We start from the raw sequence: 23,051 nt of genomic DNA, 5'->3' as shown, positions 1-23,051 counted from the left end.
AAGGAGAAAAACCATATGATCATCTCAATAGATGCAGAGAAAGCTTTTGACAAAATTCAACACCAATTTATGATAAAAACCCTGCAGAAAGTAGGCATAGAGGGAACTTTCCTCAACATAATAAAGGCCATATATGACAAGCCCACAGCAAACATCATCCTCAATGGTGAAAAACTGAAAGCATTTCCACTAAGATCAGGAACAAGACAAGGTTGTCCACTCTCACCACTCTTATTCAACATAGTTTTGGAAGTTTTAGCGACAGCAATCAGAGAAGAAAAGGAAATAAAAGGAATCCAAATCGGAAAAGAAGAAGTAAAGCTGTCACTGTTTGCAGATGACATGATCCTATACATAGAGAATCCTAAAGATGCTACCAGAAAACTACTAGAGCTAATCAATGAATTTGGTAAAGTGGCCGGATACAAAATTAATGCACAGAAATCTCTGGCATTCCTATATACTAATGATGAAAAATCTGAAAGTGAAATCAAGAAAACACTCCCATTTACCATTGCAACAAAAAGAATAAAATATCTAGGAATAAACCTACCTAAGGAGACAAAAGACTTGTATGCAGAAAATTATAAGACACTGATGAAAGAAATTAAAGATGATACAAATAGATGGAGAGATACACCATGTTCTTGGATTGGAAGAATCAACATTGTGAAAATGACTCTACTACCCAAAGCAATCTATAGATTCAATGCAATCCCTATCAAACTACCACTGGCATTTTTCATAGAACTAGAACAAAAAATTTTGCAATTTGTATGGAAACACAAAAGACCCCGAATAGCCAAAGCAATCTTGAGAATGAAAAAAGGAACTGGAGGAATCAGGCTCCCTGACTTCAGACTATACTACAAAGCTACAGTTATCAAGACGGTATGGTACTGGCACAAAAACAGAAAGATAGATCAATGGAACAGGATAGAAAGCCCAGAGATAAACCCACGCACATATGGACACCTTATCTTTGATAAAGGTGGCAGGAATGTACAGTAGAGAAAGGAGCCTCTTCAATAAGTGGTGCTGGGAAAACTGAACAGGTACATGTAAAAGTATGAGATTAGATCACTCCCTAACACCATACACAAAAATAAGCTCAAAATGGATTAAAGACCTAAATATAAGGCCAGAAACTATCAAACTCTTAGAGGAAAACATAGGCAGAACACTCTGTGACATAAATCACAGCAAGATCCTTTCTGTCCCACCTCCTAGAGTAATGGAAATAAAAACAAAAATAAACAAATGGGACCTAATGAAACTTCAAAGCTTTTGCACAGCAAAGGAAACCATAAAGAAGACCAAAAGACAACCATCAGAATGGGAGAAAATATTTGCAAATGAAGCAACTGACAAAGGATTAATCTCCAAAATTTACAAGCAGCTCATGCAGCTCAATAACAAAAAAACAACCCAATCCAAAAATGGGCAGAAGACCTAAGTCGACATTTCTCCAAAGAAGATATACAGACTGCCAACAAACACATGAAAGAATGCTCAACATCATTAATCATTAGAGAAATGCAAATCAAAACTACAATGAGATATCATCTCACACCAGTCAGAATGGCCATCATCAAAAAATCTAGAAACAATAAATGCTGGAGAGGGTGTGGAGAAAAGGGAACACTCTTGCACTGCTGGTGGGAATGTAAATTGATACAGCCACTGTGGAGAACAGTATGGAGGTTCCTTAAAAAACTACAAATAGAACTACCATATGACCCAGCAATCCCAATACTGGGCATATACCCTGAGAAAACCGAAATTCAAAAAGAGTCATGTACCACAATGTTCATTGCAGCTCTATTTACAATAGCCCGGAGATGGAAACAACCTAAGTGCCCATCATCGGATGAATGGAAAAAGAAGATGTGGCACATATATACAATGGAATATTACTCAGCCATAAAAAGAAATGAAATTGAGCTATTTGTAATGAGGTGGATAGACCTAGAGTCTGTCATACAGAGTGAAGTAAGTCAGAAAGAAAAAGACAAATACCGTATGCTAACACATATATATGGAATTTAAGAAAAAAAAAATGTCATGAAGAACCTAGGGGTAAGGCAGGAATAAAGACGCAGACCTCCTAGAGATGGACTTGAGGTTATGAGGAGGGGGAAGGGTGAGCTGTGACAGGGCGAGAGAGAGTCATGGACATATACACACTAACAAACGTAGTAAGGTAGATAGCTAGTGGGAAGCAGCCGCATGGCACAGGGATATTGGCTCGGTGCTTTGTGACAGCCTGGAGGGGTGGGATAGGGAGGATGGGAGGGAGGGAGACGCAAGAGGGAAGAGATATGGGAACATATGTGTATGTATAACTGATTCACTTTGTTATAAAGCAGAAACTAACACACCATTGTAAAGCAATTATACCCCAATAAAGATGTTAAAAAAAAAACACTAAATATTATTATATTTCACTGAATCTATAATACCATTGAAGGCAAGAGGTACCATTATTTTATGTACTAAGAAAGAAAAAAATGCTACCCATTAAACTATGACATGTCATTAGCTGCAAAAGATAAACAATTTCAAAAATATTAAAATGTGAACAAATTTACTTTAGGCCATAGAATCCTCTATGAATATTACAAACATTTAAAAGAAACCAACAAGATCTGTAAATACCGCACTTTCACAGTTCTGCAATACACAGTTTTTCACTTATTAACATTTAAAAAATTGGCGATATCTTACAACTGATACCAAAAGAAAGAGTAGCAAGCCAAGCTTTAGTTATTCCATGTGTGAATTCACACAGATCTGTTTGTTAGATCTTTTCCTAAGGTAACTGTGTACAATGAGGTAGTATTGAAACATCAAGCTATTGTGTGTATAGAATCTACCCCTAAAACCAGGCAATACAATTGAAAACCCAAGGTAATGGGTTTCTGCATTAAGAGAGACTTCCCTCAGATGCCAAACATCTAATTTCCAAAAACTTTCAGCTGACTTTCCAGTCATTCTCTTTAATTTATAGTTATACAAAATTCAATGAACTGAATTAATAAAAAGCAGAAAAAAAATCTATATTTAAACAAATAGGAAATTAAGAGCAACCTAGTTTTCCTCAATAGGTATTCCAGATTATTGCTTATCCTAATGGCACCAAGGCAACTGAAATTAGGACCATGGGTTATGAGAAAGTGTCATGTAATGCTATGCATAACTGCCAATGACCAAACAGATTCAAACAAATTTGACTTTGAACACAAAGATTTAGACTCAAATTTTGCCAAACCAGAGACGAAAGTAGTAAAGAATTTTATAGTTCAATGAAAACTCCATTTTGAATACACTTAATTAAACTTTTTCACTCCAATGATCTAACAAATAATGATACAGGGAATCATTACTGAATGAAAACTGACAGTTCCAGAACTTCCTTGGGACAGCACAGAGCAATGCTGGAATTTGAGTGTGTGAATCTATGTTTCTTACCCTGGATCTTCCTCCAAGTTACTCTTCTGGATTGTTTTGTCCTCTGTTTGTTGTAAACCAGATTCAAAAGGTTTTGCTGTCATGATGACACTTGAACGGTTGGAGCCTGGAATGGGTAGCAGAGCTGGGAATGGGACAGAGCAGCCCCGTGTGTCATTGGCAACCTTGACAGTATCAAATACCCGTTTTTGTTGGGCTCTGTCAAAAGAGAAGTGTTCATTATTGCCACTGCCTACCACTGGAATGCTTTAGAAAAGAGACATGTAAGTGTAGTTAATTAAAAATAAAGCCACCCTGAAGAGCATCTGAAGTTTTGGAGAAATTATTAGAAAATAAATTTCAGAACAAGAGAATGCTCTCACAGATGCAAGCACTACGAGGGAAAAACTGAATAGTAAGCAGATTTACTACTGAATCCCATAATACCAATCACTATGGATTGTGGCTTCTGTTTAATTTCCATCCCAATGGTTGAGTAACAACACATGTGATCTGAACTTACTTTTGTTTAAAGAGAGAAGATTCCTCATCCAAACTCAACTTCTTACGCATGGTCCCCTCAATCTCAGCCGCCAGAGATTCCTAAGAAAAAGAGTTTGATGTTACTAACAGTTATTATCTAAGAAGCCTGTTAGGAGAAATAAACTATCTTTAAATTATTTAACGGAGTTTCCAGAATCCAATACTTTCGGTGTTATAATAAAAGAAAACATTCACAGGCTAAAATGCAGGGGAAGAAAAGAGACATTCTGGAAATGTAACTTTTAAACAAGAACCAACTACTTTTTCATGATATATTTTTACAAGAAAGCAGTGGGAAAAACCAATTATGATAAATAAAAGTATTACATATGCAGACACACAAAAATAAAAGGTTTGAAAGCCTATAAACCAAGATGTTAATAGTGATTCTGTGGAGGTCACGATTTGATGGTATTTAGCAATTTCTTTTCGCTTCTCTGTAATTTCTAACTTTTCTATAATAAACATGTAAAGCTTTTATAATATAAAAAATTGTTAAAAGAAAAATAAGTAAGCTTCCCCTTCCCCTGGTCAGGGATGAAGATTCAACTAGCATGGGAGTCATGCTCAGTGGGGCTGTGCTAACAATGACTAGAATTGGAGGTACTGGTGTGAACTCATGATTTTAAATATACGTATAAACATAGGTATGAATGTAAAGATAGATATAGATGTGTTTATGTGGGTGTATATGAACCTACACATATTTCCTAGCTCTATCTGTTGAGGGGACCTCAAAGCAATGGTACTCTAGTGGCATTGGATACCTAGCACCCAGATTTTGGATTCTAAATATCATTTCTCATTAAAAATAACCAGAGCTCCTTGGAGAATGGCTGATCCCAGGACTGGGCCAGGGAAAGGGCAAGAGAAGCTTGAAGGAGATCCCACTGGTCATATCTTGGACAATTTAAGTATCAAAATAAAAAACAGTAATAATGGATTATAATCCACTGATTAAAATAGGAATCCCTGAGTCTACACTGACATAACAAATGAATAAATAAATGATACAGAAAAGCTCTAACTTATAAAAGAATGCCAATTAAAAAAAGTTGAAAAAATGATGGAATTAAAAAGTCACCATTGGCAATTATCATAGTAATAACTGAGTCAGATACATCCCCATCAATGGGTGCTAAAACTAGTGGTGAGGAACAGAATATTTAAACAGTCTCAAAGTATCACCCCCAAAATAGTAATTTTGATCACTTGGTTAAGGTAGTATCTGACAATTTTCATCAATGCAAAGTTAATTTAGTAACATTAATTCAATTAACTATTAACAATGATTAACTTTACAATGGAAAAAACTGGCAGATACTACCTTAACCAAGCGATCAAAGTTAATTAATATCATCAGCAATGGGAAAAAGAGACAATGTGTGCCTTGTAATACAATGTTCTGAGAAGAACATGGCATTACCTAAATCTAATTGTGGGGAAACAACAGACAAACCCAAACTGAGGACATTCTACAAAGGTCATGAAGGACAAAACAAAGACAGAAGAACTGTCCCCGATTGAAACAACCAAATGCAATGTATTCTTCAAAGGACACTGTTGGGACAACTGGCAAAATTTAAATGGTTCTGTGGATGAGACAGAGATAGTATTGTATCAATGTCAATATCCAGAAGTTGATGGTTATGTGTTGTCATGTAGGAGAATGTCCTTGAGAGTATCCTTGTTTTTAATAAATACACACAGAATTATTAAGGGGTAATAGGGTTATCTGCAACTTACTGTTAAATGGTCCAGAAAAAATAAGAGAACAATATGACAAATGTAGTAACATATTAAATTTGAGAAATCTAGATGAAGGATATATGAGTTTTTTGTACTATTGTTGGAACGTTATCCTAAGTTTAAAATTACCTCAAAATTAAAAAATATTCTGTCCCAATAGTCTCTAGAAAATCTATTATAATTTATAGTTTCAGTCTTTTAAAAATTTTCATAGGATTGCAAGTGTTTAAGAGCTAGATTATTAAAATAACTCTTTGAACCAACATTACAAATTTGGGCATAAACTCAGAAGTTTTCATTAATTTCTTTATTTCAAAAAAAAAGATTGTTTATTGAGGAATCAAATCAATAATGATTCCTGCTCTCATGGGACTTACACTCTAACTGAAGTTAAATATAGCAAGAAACTCAAGATCTGTTAAAAGAGGTTTTAAATGTTCAGAGCACTATTTGAATAAGTGGTATGTGGTGGGATTAGGGTAAGGAGGATGACTGAAGTTTAAGTAACTCTATGGGACACAGACCTAAACTTAATTTCCTTAGGGTTCATCTCATACAATAAATCTGGAAGGTCAACTGTTAGAAGGAAGGCTACAATAAATAAAGACTATTAAGGTAGATACAGATATGCAAATGAAGGCCTAAATCAATAATTAAATTCAATCAACAAGGACAAACCATGTTACCTCTTCTCAAGATGCTTTACACCATTAGAAACCATATTATTCTCAGGACCATCTAATCTCAAGTTTCTTTCTCAGTTCCTTACCCCAGAAAAAACTCCGTATGGCTGGGCGAAGTAGAGATGAGCAGCAGGGCCAGATCTATTCCGAAGTTCCTTTATTTCTTCTTGCGATTCATGTAACATTCCCAGACACTCCATATTCCTGTCTTGTAACTCATGCAGCTGAAAGATAGGATGGCAATTAGTGTTCCTTATTATATTCTCAAAATGACAATGGGGAAAAAATCCCATTGGGATAAATTTAAATTTTATCCAGAGGACTAATTTTATGAATTTAAATTTAAGACAAAGACTCTGAAACAGACTAAGCAAGGAAAGTATATATATTTCAAGCTGCCAGATTTAGCGGTGTCTTGGCCAGAATTATATATATGCATGATTTCCTAAAAACGTGAAATGTAGCTGAGACAACCATAACTGTCAATTCAATATTTAATGCTTCCTATCCTTAAAAAAAAAAACTTATAGAGGAAGTATAATAGCTATGGTCAAGTTAGTTTAGTGGAATATTAGATAATGTATATTTTTAAACATAATGAACATGAATGAACTATGAAGTCTGTAAATGACAAGATCAAGTCTACAAAGTATTTAATAAGATGTCAGGGTGCTCAATCATCCTAAACAAGTAGTTTCTTCTCCCTTGTTTCAAAATTTTTCTTATAGTTAGATACACAAGCATGTTAAAAGAGTACATAATTTTCAGAGAACACTTTAACTTCAAAAATTTCTTCAAGTGTGTTATGTGGGCTAGATCATCAGCATCAATAGGGCTAGGGGTGCTTATTAAAAAATGCAGATTATCTTATTTTAAAAACTGTTGGGTTAGTTAATATAGACCTGTAAAACGGTCATATATTCCTAAAGAATCTTATAAACTCAAGGTTTTCCTATTAATCAAGAAGGATGTTGTCTTGTTACTATTATTTTAGAGACAGCATCTTTAAAAAGCTTTACTTCTTAGATCTCATAATTTTCAGCTTAATCTTCTGTTGTTTTAAATCTGTTTATCACCTTTAGCCATTCTTATTCACAAAGAAGAAAGGAACTATTCATTCCTCCCCTCCCATATAGCACAAGATAAAGGAAGATTTCATTACCTCCATCGTCAGTTGTCTTTGGGCATCTTTGGAAGCTTGGAGGTGAAGTCTCAGCTCTTCCTTCTCAATCACATGCTAACAACATATTAAAAGAGACATGTGAAGCCTTCCCATGTAAAATACAGGTTACTCTCTTTTTAAGACATCTTAAGACGTATTTCAGGGATATAGTCCAGAGGATTATCAAAAGATAACCTTTCAAAAGCCAAATAAGTGCAATAAAATGGGCACAATACAAAATCCATCAAGGTGTTCAGAGGACGATGAGCATGAATCAGTAGTTCACATCACAACTTTCTGAGGAAAATCCATTTTATGGAAAGAAATAGTGATTTGAAAGTAGTTATTCATGATATTTCATGACAGAAGACTAAAACAGCAATCAGACTAAAGCAATGTAAAAGGGTGGGGACTATGTTTCTTTTGCTTAATGTATCTAGCACTTAGCAGAGTGCATAGTACTAGGTCAGTGCTTAACAAACATCTGTTGAATGAATGAACCTACTTCTTTAAGTTTGTGCTGAAGATCTACAATCTGAGACAAGAGAGAGGAAATCTCTTCTTGGTAACGAATCAGTTCATCACTCTTCCCAGACAATTCTTCAGTCATTCTGGACATCTGAGCATTTGTTTCACCTGGAAAACAAAATAAAAAACTTAAAATTAATATAAATGTAGGGCAGAGGTTGGTAAACTATGGCCTGTGGGCCAAATCCTGTTTTGTAACAAGCACTGGACTATCGCGAATTGCTTTTTCTCTAACATAAATTTAAAATAATAAACCCGGATAACCCAATAGAGAAAATTAAAGATTCTTCTGAAATAGACTAATGCTGGGAATTTAATAGGAGGCACTGAAGCTAAAAAGAGATAACTTGTAAAGGCAAGCAAGCTAAAGATTCTGCCTCAATCTTTTTCTTTATGAAGGACAAGAAGGCTGAAAAGAGGTGAATTATATATCTTTGCAAGGGCCAAGACATTTATGTCTTTGAAAACTCTTCAGGAATGTAAATAAGATCCCAAAAGAAATGAAAATCAAACTTAACAAATCTAACAAAGGAATATTTCCAGAATGGAACAGTCACAATCTGTAAAAGCTACTGAGATGCTTCTGTAGGAGAGACTTTCTGGGATACCCAGCAAACTGAGTAGGGCCTCTAAAGCAATTCTTACAATGCAGCATTCTTGCATGCTTTAGAATTCCACTGGGGAAATAAATCTTTGTTTCATATAAAAATTTTGACATCTAAACCCAAGTGGCAAAGTTATTTCTAAGTGTTATATAAAACTATTTTTAAATCGATGGAAAGTCTATAGCAATTCAAAGAATGGCAATAAGGAGACAGGAGACCAGAATAAGCTCTTAGGTAAGTCATTGCTTTTTGTTTTTAAAGTGTAAAAGGTGGGTAATGATAGTGTTGATGGAGAAGATTCAATTTACATTACTCTGGTTCTCTAATATTCTGTGCAAGGTACCACATTCTGAAGCCCACAGCTCAAATGATCTGATATGTTGTTATCATACCTTTTCTTTCAACATAAAAGGCTATATATATCAATATTTAAAAAGAGATTAAAATTTTTTCTCTAGTAAAGCTGATCTTTTTCCAACTGATTTACTTTTAAAAATTTTAGGTAACAATACAAGAAAGTAAAATTTATTCCTTTATAGACACAGAGCTGGCATTTAACAAATACTCATTGAGTGTTACGTTTTACACCATCATTTAAGCCCTAGATTTGCTACTAATCAGTTTTCTGACTTTGGCAAATCATATTCTCTATAGGACTATTTCCTCATCAACAAAATAAGAGCTATGGTTACTTTCATTCTAACATGCTATAATGGGTAGAAATATAGGTCTTTCTTTAATGATGATGACAATTTGAAACAAAGATACTTCTTAAAAGTACATATGGTACTTTATTTAGAGTTGTGGGCTCAATGTGATATTCCAAGATTTTCAGCAATTATTTAAAATTGTTTCTTGAGATGTTTCTGTTGAAACCATTGACCTAATTTCTGAGTTAGTGATATCCTGCCAAAGAACTGCCCAAAGGCTATAAAACAGAATACATTAACTTACGAAGTTCTTTAACACAATCACTGACAAGCTGTTGTTCCTTCTCTTCATAGGTAATCGTTTCTGTCTTTATGTGACAAGCCTTCAAGAAAAAAAAAAAACCAGTATGTGATATTATCTTCTAATGATTTTATAGTATTAACTAAAAAAATCTTTACTACTTATTTAAAGATAAAAGTTCATCACTTACAAAGGAAAACAAAAACTCATAAAGCTTTATCTATCATAAAATAAAGACCATGGAAAAGGACATGACAAATATCTCCCCCTTATTCCTCTCAGGGCCTTTGCACATGTCTACTCATCCCCACCCCAACCCCTCCCCTCCACTACATATATCTCTGATAGGCTAACCCTTAGCCTCAGCTAAAATGTCACATCTTTAAGTAGGACTTCTTTGATCCATTCCCCAACCCCCCATTATATAAGCTCATGAAACACTGTAGTTTTCCAATATAGTTCTTAACTTAGTTGTAATTATTTAGTTATTTGTGTAAACTCCACAAGCTATATACTCTATGCTGTGCCTTTCTCTATTCCACCTGTCAGCTTGCTATTATCCACTTTTCAGTGGGATCTAAGTAACAATGGAGGGCAAGCACCTGTGCCTTGGCTGTCACCGCCCCCCCCACTGGAATGTCAATAGCAAGTTATTAGTTATGCCATATTTCACCTCAATACTACCTGGACCTAAACCTTATAGCCTTTAAGGTAAAGGAGAGTGAGAATTAAGTTGACTGTACCTTGGATCGAAGAACCATATTCTCTTCTTCCAGTTCCTTGAGGTTTTCTTGCAGCATGTCCAACTGCAGCAAACCTTGAGATAAGCTAAAGGACTCATTGAAGCGAAGAGGTGTAGAGCAGCTGGAATCAGTTTCACTCTCTTCAGAAGCAATGGAGACAACTCGAAGTAACTCATCTTTCTTGGACAGCTCATGCTGCAGTTGATTAACCTGTACATCAAAAGGGTTTGATTTACAAGATGGTCTTTATTTTGCATTATTTACAAGTAATATAGCTTCTAATTCACGGAGCAATTGTTTCTCGCCATACAACAAAGTCATAAAATCAGCTGTTAGGTTTTACTGACTAAAGTAACAAGGGCTACAAAGAGAGTAACAAACCTCAGATACTTTTTTAAGCTGCGTAACTATACATGACTTCCCAACTTTAGTTCTAGGGAATAAGTACTTTTAACACAAAGATTTGAATGTTATTAAACATGATGATTTATAAAATATAAATGAAACCAGATAATAACAAATTATGGAAGATTTAAAATGTAACCATTCAAATTAATAATAAATCAGTTCTCACTAAAAATATTTATTGCTATGGGATAAATATAGTTTCAAAAATTTCTTTTCCTCTTCTTTTCTCCTTTTGTTTGGGTTTCTGAATAAAGATACTTCCTTTGGGTATCTATTATTTGGGGGTACATTTTTAAAAAATAAATTTAAGATAAGATCACACAAAAAGTCTATAGGAAGGAGTAAGGATAAAGTGTTAGAATCTAAGCAGGATGCCACAAGTACTGTAGGTACTGAATACAAGCTTTTATAATGACTAAGGTAGAGTCACATGAGTACTCCTCTGTACAATAACACCTCATTTCTCTACTGGTTAGTTTAATGGATACTATTGTCATCACTTCAGGGACACCCAGGAAAATAAATTCTCCATTTCCCAAGACCTAATTGCTTCATGCTGCAAATACTTGATCCAAGACTTACTTGATCAAAGGCTTGTCCCAGTTGCTCCTCGAGGGCTTCATTGTGCTCAGACAAGGCATGGTTCCGCTTTAAGAGAGCTTGTCCAATTCGAGCAGCTAGCTCCAGATCACGATCCCTCTGTTAAAATACCAAACACATCTTTTGAGTACAAACAAAATTAAGTGGTAGTTTAAAATTCTGCAGTCATTTTTGCTAAACTCAAAAGCAATGTCCTAGAAAGCATCAAGATCCATTTTAATGCCCAGATATTACAAATGAATACAGGGCCTGACACACAAATGATGTTTAGTATACATTAGTCAAATGGATGACCACCACAGTTATAAATGCAAGAGGGCATTTCTTGATATCAAGTGAGGTTTACTGATCACCTCATTAATTAGGATAGAGCAACCCAACCTTTCAACTTATGACTTTAGGGACTTACAAAATCAGTATAGTCTTTAAAAATGGGGACAGGGCCTAACACACAGTAAAAGCCAAATAAATATTTGTTGAATGCATTTGTCTATTAAGCATGGTAATGATACAGTAGGCAGGTTGAATACAGTTCCAATTAGGGCAAAGCTTATATGCATTCAGAGCCAGAGACTTAGAGGAAAGCATAATCAAGAGCCCTATTGTCAACTGGTATAAGAATCATGATGTGAAATAAAATAGGGGATATAATAGACTGGACATTTTGAGGCTATAGGGTTCTTCTTAGAGTGTAGAAAAGAAGGGAGTCTGAGGAAATTGGTGGTAATGATGCAGGGAAGCCTATAGAAAAGTCAAGCAAGGCAAGAGTTACTCTTTCTGGGTAGATGGTGATACTTAGCAAGGCATAGGAATCCTCGACATGGTGGTGGTGAGGATTGTATTCTGTAAGGTGGAAAACTATCAATATACCTCTGAGTGCCTTATAGTATATGAGAATGGGTTCCACTTACATTAATCACTGTAAATAAAATTATGCTTCTATTTTTTTGGTCCACAGCAACATGAAAACAGGTGGATGGATTATCTCCAAATTTTCAAGGCCCACTTACCTCATTTTCAACATAGGCTAAGTGGCATACACAAAATCATTCTGGGGAGCTGCTGGGGGTTAGGGGGGCATATGGGGAGAAGGGTACTTCAAAGAGAAAGACTGAAATTTCCATCAGATCAACTGAAATTGAAGCATAGGGAGAGACCTCTTGACCGCCACTTCGAAGAGATATACTATACACACTAAAAATGTCATGGACAAAGTGAGCTCAAATAATAGCCTGAATAAAAGTAGAAAAGGGAAGATGCTTCAAACTATTGGTGTTGATTTGCAATGGAGCTGCTTCTTGAATGGGCAGCTCTGTTTTCAGGGTGAGTGACACCAAGGATTTACTTAAAAAAAATTTTTTTAAAAGATTGCTTTTCTAGGACAGAGAAACCAGCCAGCACCATTATAATACAACAACAAAAAATTAAGCCCTCTACAATTTCATAACAATAAACTTCAGGGGCCATCTTCTTTGGAATGCCAGTTGGTATGCCAGTTGTTCTATCTGTAACAACCTTATACAGAACAACCTAGAGCAAAGACATCATCATTTTTCATTGATATGCAAATTTGATAGATTCTAAATGATCTTTAAGTTTTAGCTTTTTGTACTGGAGAAAAAAAAGACATATTCCTACCTCTGCCAGGAGATGTGTAACCATGTCGATGTCATTGTAAGTTTTGGTCATCTGCTCCACCCTGTCTGTGCCTAGAACTAAGATAGTTAAAAACAACAGTTTGTAGGATATAGAAATAACACAAAGTTTTAAACAGTCATAAGAATTGAAAGATAACAACACAACAAACAACCCAGGCTTTTACAAAAAGCCATTCAGAATAAAAAAATAGGTGAAAAAAGAAAAGGGAAAGAAATATTTCATGTGTTAGACACTCAGGAAATAGACCAATTACTACAAACAAAAGTACATCATACAATAAATTAAGAAAGTATCAAATGATCACAAGGCAGCTACCTCCTGACTGTCTCCTCTTCCCTTGGTAAGACTGGAACTTTGGGGACTTCCCTGGTAACGCAGTGGTTAAGAATCCACCTGCCAATGCAGGGTACATGGGTTCGAGCTCTGGTCCAGGAAGATCCCACATGCCGCAGAGCAACTAAGCCCGTGCGCCACAACTACTAAAGCCCGTGCGCCTAGAGCCCATGCTCTGCAACAAGAGAAGCCACCGCAGTGAGAAGCCTGTGTACCACAGTGAAGAGTAGTCCCCGCTCGCCACAACTAGAGGAAGCCCGTGCGCAGCATCGAAGACCCAATGCAGCCCAAAAAAAAAAAAAAAATTAATTAATTAATTAATTAAAAAAAAAGATTGGAACTTTGGTTCACTCACACTAGAGAATGTGGGACTGGAGAATGAATTGAACCACCAATTGTTTTACATCCTAATCTAAATTAAAGTTATTGAGGGGCGAGTTCACGAGGAGTTATGTATAAAGGAATTTAATTAGAATTCTGTTGTGATTATCTTGAACATCTATGATCACCTGTCATGTGAGCTAATATCAATAAACAAGGAATAGGACTTGTAGGACTTCTTGTAATTCTATTATGAACCATAACACTTTTTAGCTTAATTAAAAATCCTTTTTCTTTATGATAAGCTTCATCATATGTAGGCCTTTGCTATAAACTAAACTGTATACTACAGTATTCCTTGCATAACTCAAACCCATTATTTCTGGCACTCCATAAATTCAGGAACTGCACTTGACTAATTTAGCTCCAAAGAAAAGAACAGATATGATCCTAATGATTCCACAATCACAATAAGCAATACCTTTTTAAGGTGATGATGCATAATAAAAGAGGGATCTTTTGACTTTGGAGTGCATTACATGAAACAGACTTGTGTTTGACTTAGACTGCTTTTAAAATTAGTTTGCCTTGAAGTGTGAAAAATCAGAGGTTTGAAGCAGAAAAGCTGAATTCACATATTTGAGTGAGCTTGAACAAGTCACTTACCCATTCTGAGATTCAGATTCCACATTTATAATATGAAGCTGATAACCTCTCACAAGGTCATTAGGAGGTTCAAATATGATAATCTACTAAGTAGTATTTAGTAAACTGCTAAGTATCATGTAACTATTTACAGCTATACTCTTTAAACACAACTGGTATGTATGAAACAGCCCTGATTTAAAATTCTCTGTAAATAATGCACTGAGTCGGCAGCAGAAACTATGATTTAAGTCATCTATATTTCTTTAGTCCCATCTTAACACTTAAGGTTGCTCAAAAGACACCATTAGATAGGTTTTACTTTAATCTGAGCTTTTAATTTTTCTTCTTAGCACCACTGCTTAAAATGAAACTGGGAATTGGGACTTGCCAGGTGGCGCAGTGGTTAAGAATCTGCCTTCCAATGTAGGGGACGCAGGTTCGATCCCTGGTCAGGGAACTAGATCCCATGTGCATGCACAACTAAGGAGCCCGCTGGCCACAACTAAGGAGCACATGTGACATAACTAAGGAGCCCATGAGCCGCAACTAAGGAGCCTGCCTGCTGCAACTAAGACCCGGCACAACCAAAATAAATAAATATAAAAAAAATAAAAATTAAAAAATATGAAACTGGGAATTACCCAGAGCTTAATTATTAATGATAGTCTTACTTCTAGTTAAAAGTAAAACAAAGTGTTGGGTTGATAGTGTTAGGAGATAGCTGAAAAAGTTTTAAATTGAAAATAAGAAAACTAAAAACAACAACAACAAAAACACTAGAAAGAAACATTTTTACTCCCAAAGAATTTTTATTTACAAGTAGAGAATTTTTACTTATTAGTATAAATTAAAATATAATTTAACCTCAGGGATAAGGGAAATAGGCTTTTGGGCCAGGAATCTTCACAGTTTAACTTGGTAGCATAGCAGGAACAAAGGATTAAAAATTAAGGCAGATACTAACAGTGTGTGGTCTCTTCTACTGCTTGTCTCAATAATACACGGGAAAAAAATCAAGTCAATATACCTACGCTCTAAACTACAGAAAACTAGCCAATGATTGCAAAAACAAATGTAATGCAGGGCAGTGGGTCTCAACTCCAGATTCTAATTTAATTCATTTGGAGGAAGTCCAGGGCACAGGTAGTACGTAAAATATGCCAGATGTTCTGACGTGAAGCTAGGGATGGAAACTACTGATCCAGGGTTAACACTCAAAGCAAGAACCAGCAATCCTGGAGACTCAGTTAAAAACAGTTTTTATACAACTAATTTAAAAAATACATGACATGGCTTATATTATACGACTGATAAGAGTTGAAGATGAAGTGGCAAATTTAATCTGAAGTCAAACCAGTAAATTAAGGATGTAATAAAATGCTGTGAGGTACCAGTCACACATGATGAAAGGGGAAAAGAAAATGAAGGACACAGTAATACAGAAAAGAAGTGTTTAGAATAAAATATGTTTTAGTGAGGAGAAACTAAAATATATTTCCCATAAGTGCTTACCATCTGTCATAGTCTGACAATTTAAAGCTGAACCTTAAGAAGTTACCTAGTTTAATGATCTCTTTTTCTTATAAGAGGAACCTTGACTAAGAGGAATTATGTGACATGTCCAAGAGAGCAAAGCAAACTATTAGTGGCAAAACCAATACAATAATGAGGTGATAACAACTCCCGTCTCACAAGGTCATAAGAAAAAACTTGGGTCTGCTCATTTTCAGTGACGGGAATGGGCTCTTTGCACCATGTTGCTGTTTCTACCACAGTCCCACCAAGGTCAAAAGGCTTTTATCTGATGAAATATTAGAGTATTTATCTGTGAACACAAGTTATAAAACAACATACGTACCATTTTATTTATTTATTTAATTTTGGGGGTATGTGGGCCTCTCACTGTTGTGGCCTCTCCCATTGCGGAGCAGAGGCTCCAGACGCGCAGGCTCAGCGGCCATGGCTCACTGGCCTAGCTGCTCCGCGGCATGTGGGATCTTCCCGGACCGGGGCACGAACCCGTGTGCCTTGCATTGGCAGACGGTCTCTCAACCACTGCGTCACCAGGGAAGCCCCATTTTTGTTTTTAACGTGTGAGTATATCTATACATGTCTATACATGAGAGAGGCTGGAAGGCTATAAATCAAAATGTTAATAGTGGTTATCTCTGAGTGGGGGTTATGGCTGATCTGTTGTTTTCTGTTCAGTTTTTTGCTAATTTTCCATGAAGAACAAATGTTATCATTGCAATCAAAAAGTAGCAGCTCTTGTTAAGAGGTTTCAAAAAGGAAAAATGAATTTTCAAATGCTTAAATATTTATTACAGTAAAGAAGTTAGATAATGCAACCAGAATTCTCCAATTCTTATGTTTTAAGTGAAAGAGTCTATAGACCACCAAGCCCCAAAGGCTGGGCCACCTCAACTGCACCGAGCTGCTCAATTCATAGAGGAACACAAAGGATTCCTCTCTGCAGCCTAATCAGTTCTGTCTTCTCTTCTTTAACACAATACTCCTGATAAAGATAGGCTGCTTGGGATGATTCCAAAAGTACTCAGGGCAAAGCTCTTAAGTATTCTCTTGGCATTTAGGTATTGTGATTAAATGCTTCCAAAGCGATAGACTAATTCTTCACTGTAGTAACCAAGAATTCAGGGCCAAGCAGGCTGACTTTATTATAATTCTATCAAATACTATTTTTCCTTCAGTTCTCAGAGGTTAAAATAAAATATGTTAAATGGTACAGAAATTACCAATGCTCCTTGCTTGTTTCCAGACATGAGCTTTCTAACTCTCTAAGAACAAATTATATATCAGGGAGAAAATAAACATTTGTACAGAACATTTTTGGTTTCTGAAGGTTGTTAGTTAATGTTCAACATTTTTGGTTAATATTTGGAGAACCTAATATTCTTGAAAAAACATGGGGAGATATATATAAGCACTTCACTAATTCTTACTCTATGTTATATCTGCGTAATTTCACATCAATCATCCCCCAATCATTTTCAGGATGGAAAATGCCAATGTTAATCCATTTTGATATCCCTGTTATTTATATGAGATGGTTCTTGAATAGTTCTCATATGTCCTTTTACAAGGTCTAGAATTTTTACCCCAATTATCTAATTTTTAAAAGACTTCTAATCTTTCATCACTCTCCAAACCTCCCACACCAAAAAACAAAAGCAAGACAACAAAAAACAAAAATGAAACACACAGTTTCACATGGCAGAGTAAAAGCTAGAATAACTCCTGATAACTATGGACAGGTCTTGAGGTTTTAACCCCAAAGAAGTGGTTCTTGCTACTATAATACAGAGAACATTTCTGCAATACAAAAAACTGCCTTCAAAAGAACTGAGGCAGAACAAAAAGGAGGCTGGTGATATATACGGTCTAGGACAGCCTTTCTCAACAGGGTTCCAGGCGAGAATTAAGCCCCATAGATAATGCTTTGAGTGACAATGTTCTCCATGCTCTGACAAATAATACCTACCTAGTACATAATGTAGAGGTGATAAGGTAATTCATTCTACAATAGATGTCTTAGGGCATATGGCTTAATTCTTCTGTGGAACTGGTTGCGAGGAATTATGAATCCGCTAACCTCTACAACTTGACTTATGGTTAATGCTTCCTGAACATTATCTGTTGTATTTCCTTTCTTGCCAGTACAGGTTAATGATTTTCAAGGGCAGAGTTGAGGAAAAGTATAACTATCAACCAGAAGTAATAATTTCTACAATCTATTTCTCTGCAAAATTCTACACCCTCCCTAAGTCCTAAAATTCTCCAATTAATGTCACTGTGAAATGGCCATATGGCTTTGGTGGCAAAGCTTTAGATCAGTGTTTCTCAAATCTGAGTGTGCACCAGTACCATCAGGAGGACTTGTTAAAATAGACGGGCCCCACCCCCAGAGTTTCTGAATCAGTAGATCTGGGATGGTAAAACAAGGATCTGTGTTTTTAGCAAGTGATATTATATGTCATTAATGATGTGTAATTATTACACATTAATGACATATAATATCACTTGGTACTTGTAATTAATGATGCCTTAATTACAACTTATATAACCACCCCCCTTTTTCTTATGCATTAGGAAGTGGTACAGGTGATCCCTTACTCCCAAATAAAAAATACCCTGAAGGGCAGATCAGGTTTCTATTTTTAGCCTTCACACGAACAAATAAATGGTACTTTCTGTCACAGTGTGATCTGATCGCACTGCTTGCCCCATGTCACCGTGGGGCTCTCTCTTAATAAAATTAAGAAAACCCTGCACGCAAAGCATTCTTTGAGTATCTTAAACTTTGTGTGTGTAAGGCAGGGACTAGGAGAGAATTACTTTTTTGGACCTACCCATTGTTTACTTTTAAAATAAAACACTTGAGAGCAATCTCTTTCTGGTTTGGTAGGGGCTTCAAAGAACAACCAGTGTCCTTTTATTCATGTGAGATAGGTTCCCATCCCAAAACCTTGCCCATGTTTCCTTCCAAATTTCTTTATTTTCTTCTCATGGCTCTTTCAATTTCTTTGTGTTATATAAGAGAGAAAGTGCCTCTGCTTGTGCCGCCTCTTTTTATTAGCTGTTATAATTCATTTTAATGAGCATGAGTATCTACTGGCATGTGAGGTAAGTCAGGATAAGAAGGGGCTGAAACAGCACCAGGGAGCTGAACCCTAGGATGGCTTGCCGGGGTCTGTAGTAACTATTCTAAACAACAAATCTTGACATCTCAAGGGGATAGAAAACTGTGGAAAAGGGTAAGAGAATGGTTTGTATCATGCTTTTTAAAGTTCTTTTTTTTAAAAAAATTTTTTTATTTATTTTTGGCTGCGTTGGATCTTCATTGCTGTGCGCAGGCTTTCTCTAGTTGTGGTGAGCGGGGGCTACTCCTCGTTGCGGTGTGCAGGCTCCTCATTGAGGTGGCTTCTCTTGTTGCAGAGCACGGGCTCTAGGTGCACGGGCTTCAGTAGTTGCAGCACGAGGGCTCAGTAGTTGTGGTGCACGGGCCTAGTTGCTCCATGGCATGTGGGATCTTCCTGGACCAGGGATCGAACACTTGTCCCCTGCATTGGCAGGAGGAGTCTTAACCACTGTGCCACCAAAGAAGTCCCCGTGATTTTAAAATCTTGGTCAATTTGCTAAACAAAGTAAATCACTTATCTTTTACATTCATAAGATAGAAATTCATAATGAAGTTTATTTATATTTGAGTGAACTGTTAACCCAAAGAATCGATACCTTTAAAATAACAGTGAAATTAAAGTACAGTACAGAGATAAAGTATCAGTGAACGGATGATGATCCTAGCTTCTATGCTTCATGATATTAGGTGTATCATATGTAGTTTAATTTTCAAATTGTTGAAGTGAAAATAGTACCATTAGATGAAAGGAATAGGACACTTTTCCAGATCTTGGAAGTATGGATCTTGTAACATCCTATTAATCTCAAGTTTTAAATTGCTCCCTTGAACACTATGGTTTGTTTATGTAAAGTCCTATAAACCAAGTAGTTTAGAATCTGTTTACCTTTTATTTCCCAGTCTTTTTACTTAAAATTCATCCTAAAAGTAACTCCATTAAATCATGATCTAAGACATCTTTCTAGCTAGTCTCCCTCACTGTCCCCTCCAGCAGCATATAGGACAAAGAACATGTAAACTAAGGGCCACTTTCTATGCTGCTTTATCAGAATAATGACAAACTAAATTTATCCCAATGAAATTTCAGTTTGAAATTTTCTCACAAATCTAAAAACTCAGGGAACAAAGGGAAATGGAAATAAAATAGTGTTCCATTTAAAAAGCATTTTCGAGAAAATCTCAAGCAAGTAACTTCTCAAACTATGAAGTTAAGAAAACCTTAAGGGCCTTAATTTAATATTCAGCTAATTATAAGAATTGTTGAGGACAGAAATACAGTTCTATTTGAGTTCCTAATTCAAGTTTAAACAATGTTTACAATTCTTTTTCTGAGCAGTAAGTAATCTGGTTATAGGAAAGTACCATTAAAAGTTAATGATTACTGGGGCTTCCCTGGTGGCGTAGTGGCTGAGAGTCCGCCTGCCGAGGCAGGGGACACGGGTTCATGCCCCAGTCCAGGAAGATCCCACATGCCGCGGAACGGCTGGGCCCGTGAGCCATGGCCGCTGAGCCTGCGCGTCCGGAGCCTGTGCTCCGCAATGGGAGAGGCCACAACAGTGAGAGGCCCGAATACCGCAAAAAAAAAAAAAAAAGGTGTCCTATTTAATTTTGTCATTTTTAAAGAGTGTGGTGTAAAACAGACTTATTTTCAGGACAAATTTGGCTTACTTTCTCACTGAAATATTCTCTGAATCCTTAAGTAAATGATGAAGATTACTATATAGTGTGCACGTATTTCTCCTCGGCATTTTAAAGCTACTTATGTATCTAAGAACTCCGTTTCTTAATGACTTGACAAGTTCCTGTGACTATGTCAGTTTAGTAAGGTAGATTAGAGTCAAAAAGCTGATGGCTCAACATATTAAAGTATTAGGATAATAAATGCTGTGAAATATAAAGGGATATTAAATTTTAAATACTTTCACTACTTTTTTTTTTTTAAGTTCCCTTTTCTCCACAGTTGGAAGAAAGTATCAAGTAAAAGATGAGAGAAATGGAAACCTCTGAGTATGCTTGCAACCCTGGACACTCAGAGTCTTAAAAATGATAAACTTTCTGCATTCAGACATAACACAATTAGAATCATCTCTTCATGTTGTTAAATCAGTTCAAGTTAAAGTAGGTACAAACTGAACAATGGCTAAGGATGTCAAATGTTTTAAAAGTCAACACCAAGATATTCATGATCTTTAGTTCAATGGACAAACTCTAAAATACTCACTCATATAACGGAAAGTCTCTTCAGCAAGGACTGGAGAGAGGGCATCAGATCCATGTCGCTGCTGGCGTGGGGACTGAGTCCAGTCTTGATTTTCATATAGAAAGAGAGAGTCCACTCTTAGCTTATACTGGGGTAGCTGTTCTTCTAGCAGGCTCACCAGCTCAACTTCAGGGATATCTTCATTGGAGCACACATCTAAAGAGGAGATTCCATGTAAATGAATCCAATATATTTCAATTTTCTAGGCTACAGAGAAAAATCGGTGAAATTAGTTTTGTCAAAGTAGGATAATCAAAGAAACATTAGCCAATACCATGTCTCCGATGATTTTTATTACTGTATCCTGGTACTAAAGTTGGCCTTTCTCTATGTTTCTTTAATACGAGAACTTCTATAGTAAAAATACTACCATGAATTTTAATTGTATCCTATCTAAAAATATATTGCTTAGGGACTACACCTATGTTTTTAAAGTTTAAAATTTCTTATTTCTTCCTTATCAATATATTTAGTGCTGCTTACAAGAGATCTGATCTCAAATAACTTATATGCTTTGGGGAAAAAAGGCAACACAAAACAACCAGAAGAAAAGGAGTTCAAAAGGAATAAAATGACATGTTCTTTAATAACAGAATTGAACTCTGTGGGAGGATTCTTCAAAATCTGGAAAAATTACATTTTACTACATTCTCACAGAAGCTAGATATAAAAAAAATTAACACTTACTGAAGATGTGATACATTTAAAGTCTTGAATACCTTTCACATCACTACTCGCTCACTTGCACACCTCTAACTCCCCCTGCTTATATTTCTCTGAACACGCTTGGGCTTCTCCACCTTCATGTGTTTGCTCCTGGCTTCTTGTTCCAAATGCTGCCCATCATTTAACACCTCCCAAATTTAGCAGTTTACAAAAAAAAAAAAAGTTATCTCTTTTAATATGCTTAAAATACTACAGCTTAAAATAGAGAAAATACAGGATGTCATATCAACCCTCTCATTTTTAAAAGAGATCTGGTATTTCCTTTGGAGGTGGCATAAAAAACATGTTCTAACTCTGGCAAAGAACGGACAAAGTTAATTTTGAGAAAACATACCTTAAAAGAGTAAATTTCAACTACTTGATCTTAACAATGAGGAGGCTGACATTAATCAAATCAAGTACAAGGAGACTGACAATATCAGACAATCCTATTCACCCAGAAGGACAAGCAGTGGCTTCATAACCACAAAGATGAGGTATATAATCACAGAGATGAGGTACATTTAAAACCTTAAATATGGATCTAAAGAAGCTCCTCTCAACCCTTAGCAGATCTCTTAAATAAGAGCTCTGAAAATACATCCAAATAATATTACTATGAATTCTATGCGACTGCTCAAATTTTTCCTGCCACAAGTATATCACATACAGATTGTCATTATAAATCTGCAGGAAGAGAAGTTGACTATAAATACATGCAGAGCTAAAAACAGACTCTTAGGCATTCAAGGGTATAATGAAAATGAAGAAAAAAGTAACATTCATTAAAAGAACTACTATTCCCTAGAAATTTTCTTTTAATAAGCAATAATAAAATTCTGTGAAAATTCAAGATTACCAATTCCCTACTTCCAAAAAATAATTTTAAAAGTGAGTACACAATCAGGGTTTAGTAGATTCAAATAACATCCTTAGGAGCAAATCCTATTTGCTCCCATATATATATATATATATATTTTTAAAAGAAGATGTTGGGGGTAGGAGTTTATTAATTAATTTATTTATTTTTGCTGTGTTGGGTCTTC

General features: G+C 35.8%; 1 protein-coding gene across 2 annotated transcripts in view; it reads right to left on the bottom strand.

Annotated features, from left to right (window-relative positions):
• Positions 1-23,051, bottom strand: part of TRAK2 (trafficking kinesin protein 2) — a 70,126-nt gene that overhangs the window by 17,436 nt on the left and 29,639 nt on the right. For both annotated transcript variants that reach the window (XM_067740985.1, XM_067740986.1), the window contains exons 3-12: positions 21,262-21,456; positions 13,061-13,137; positions 11,405-11,521; positions 10,415-10,624; positions 9,675-9,753; positions 8,093-8,223; positions 7,588-7,662; positions 6,512-6,649; positions 3,974-4,053; positions 3,472-3,669 (exon numbers count right to left, since the gene is read on the bottom strand). In XM_067740985.1, the coding sequence (XP_067597086.1) occupies positions 3,472-3,669; positions 3,974-4,053; positions 6,512-6,649; positions 7,588-7,662; positions 8,093-8,223; positions 9,675-9,753; positions 10,415-10,624; positions 11,405-11,521; positions 13,061-13,137; positions 21,262-21,456 (1,300 nt within the window). The remainder of the gene's footprint in view (positions 1-3,471; positions 3,670-3,973; positions 4,054-6,511; positions 6,650-7,587; positions 7,663-8,092; positions 8,224-9,674; positions 9,754-10,414; positions 10,625-11,404; positions 11,522-13,060; positions 13,138-21,261; positions 21,457-23,051) is intronic.

The sequence above is a fragment of the Pseudorca crassidens genome, chromosome 6, assembly GCF_039906515.1.
Source record: "Pseudorca crassidens isolate mPseCra1 chromosome 6, mPseCra1.hap1, whole genome shotgun sequence".
NCBI lineage: Eukaryota > Metazoa > Chordata > Mammalia > Artiodactyla > Delphinidae > Pseudorca > Pseudorca crassidens.
This window is presented reverse-complemented; position numbering and strand designations above follow the sequence as displayed.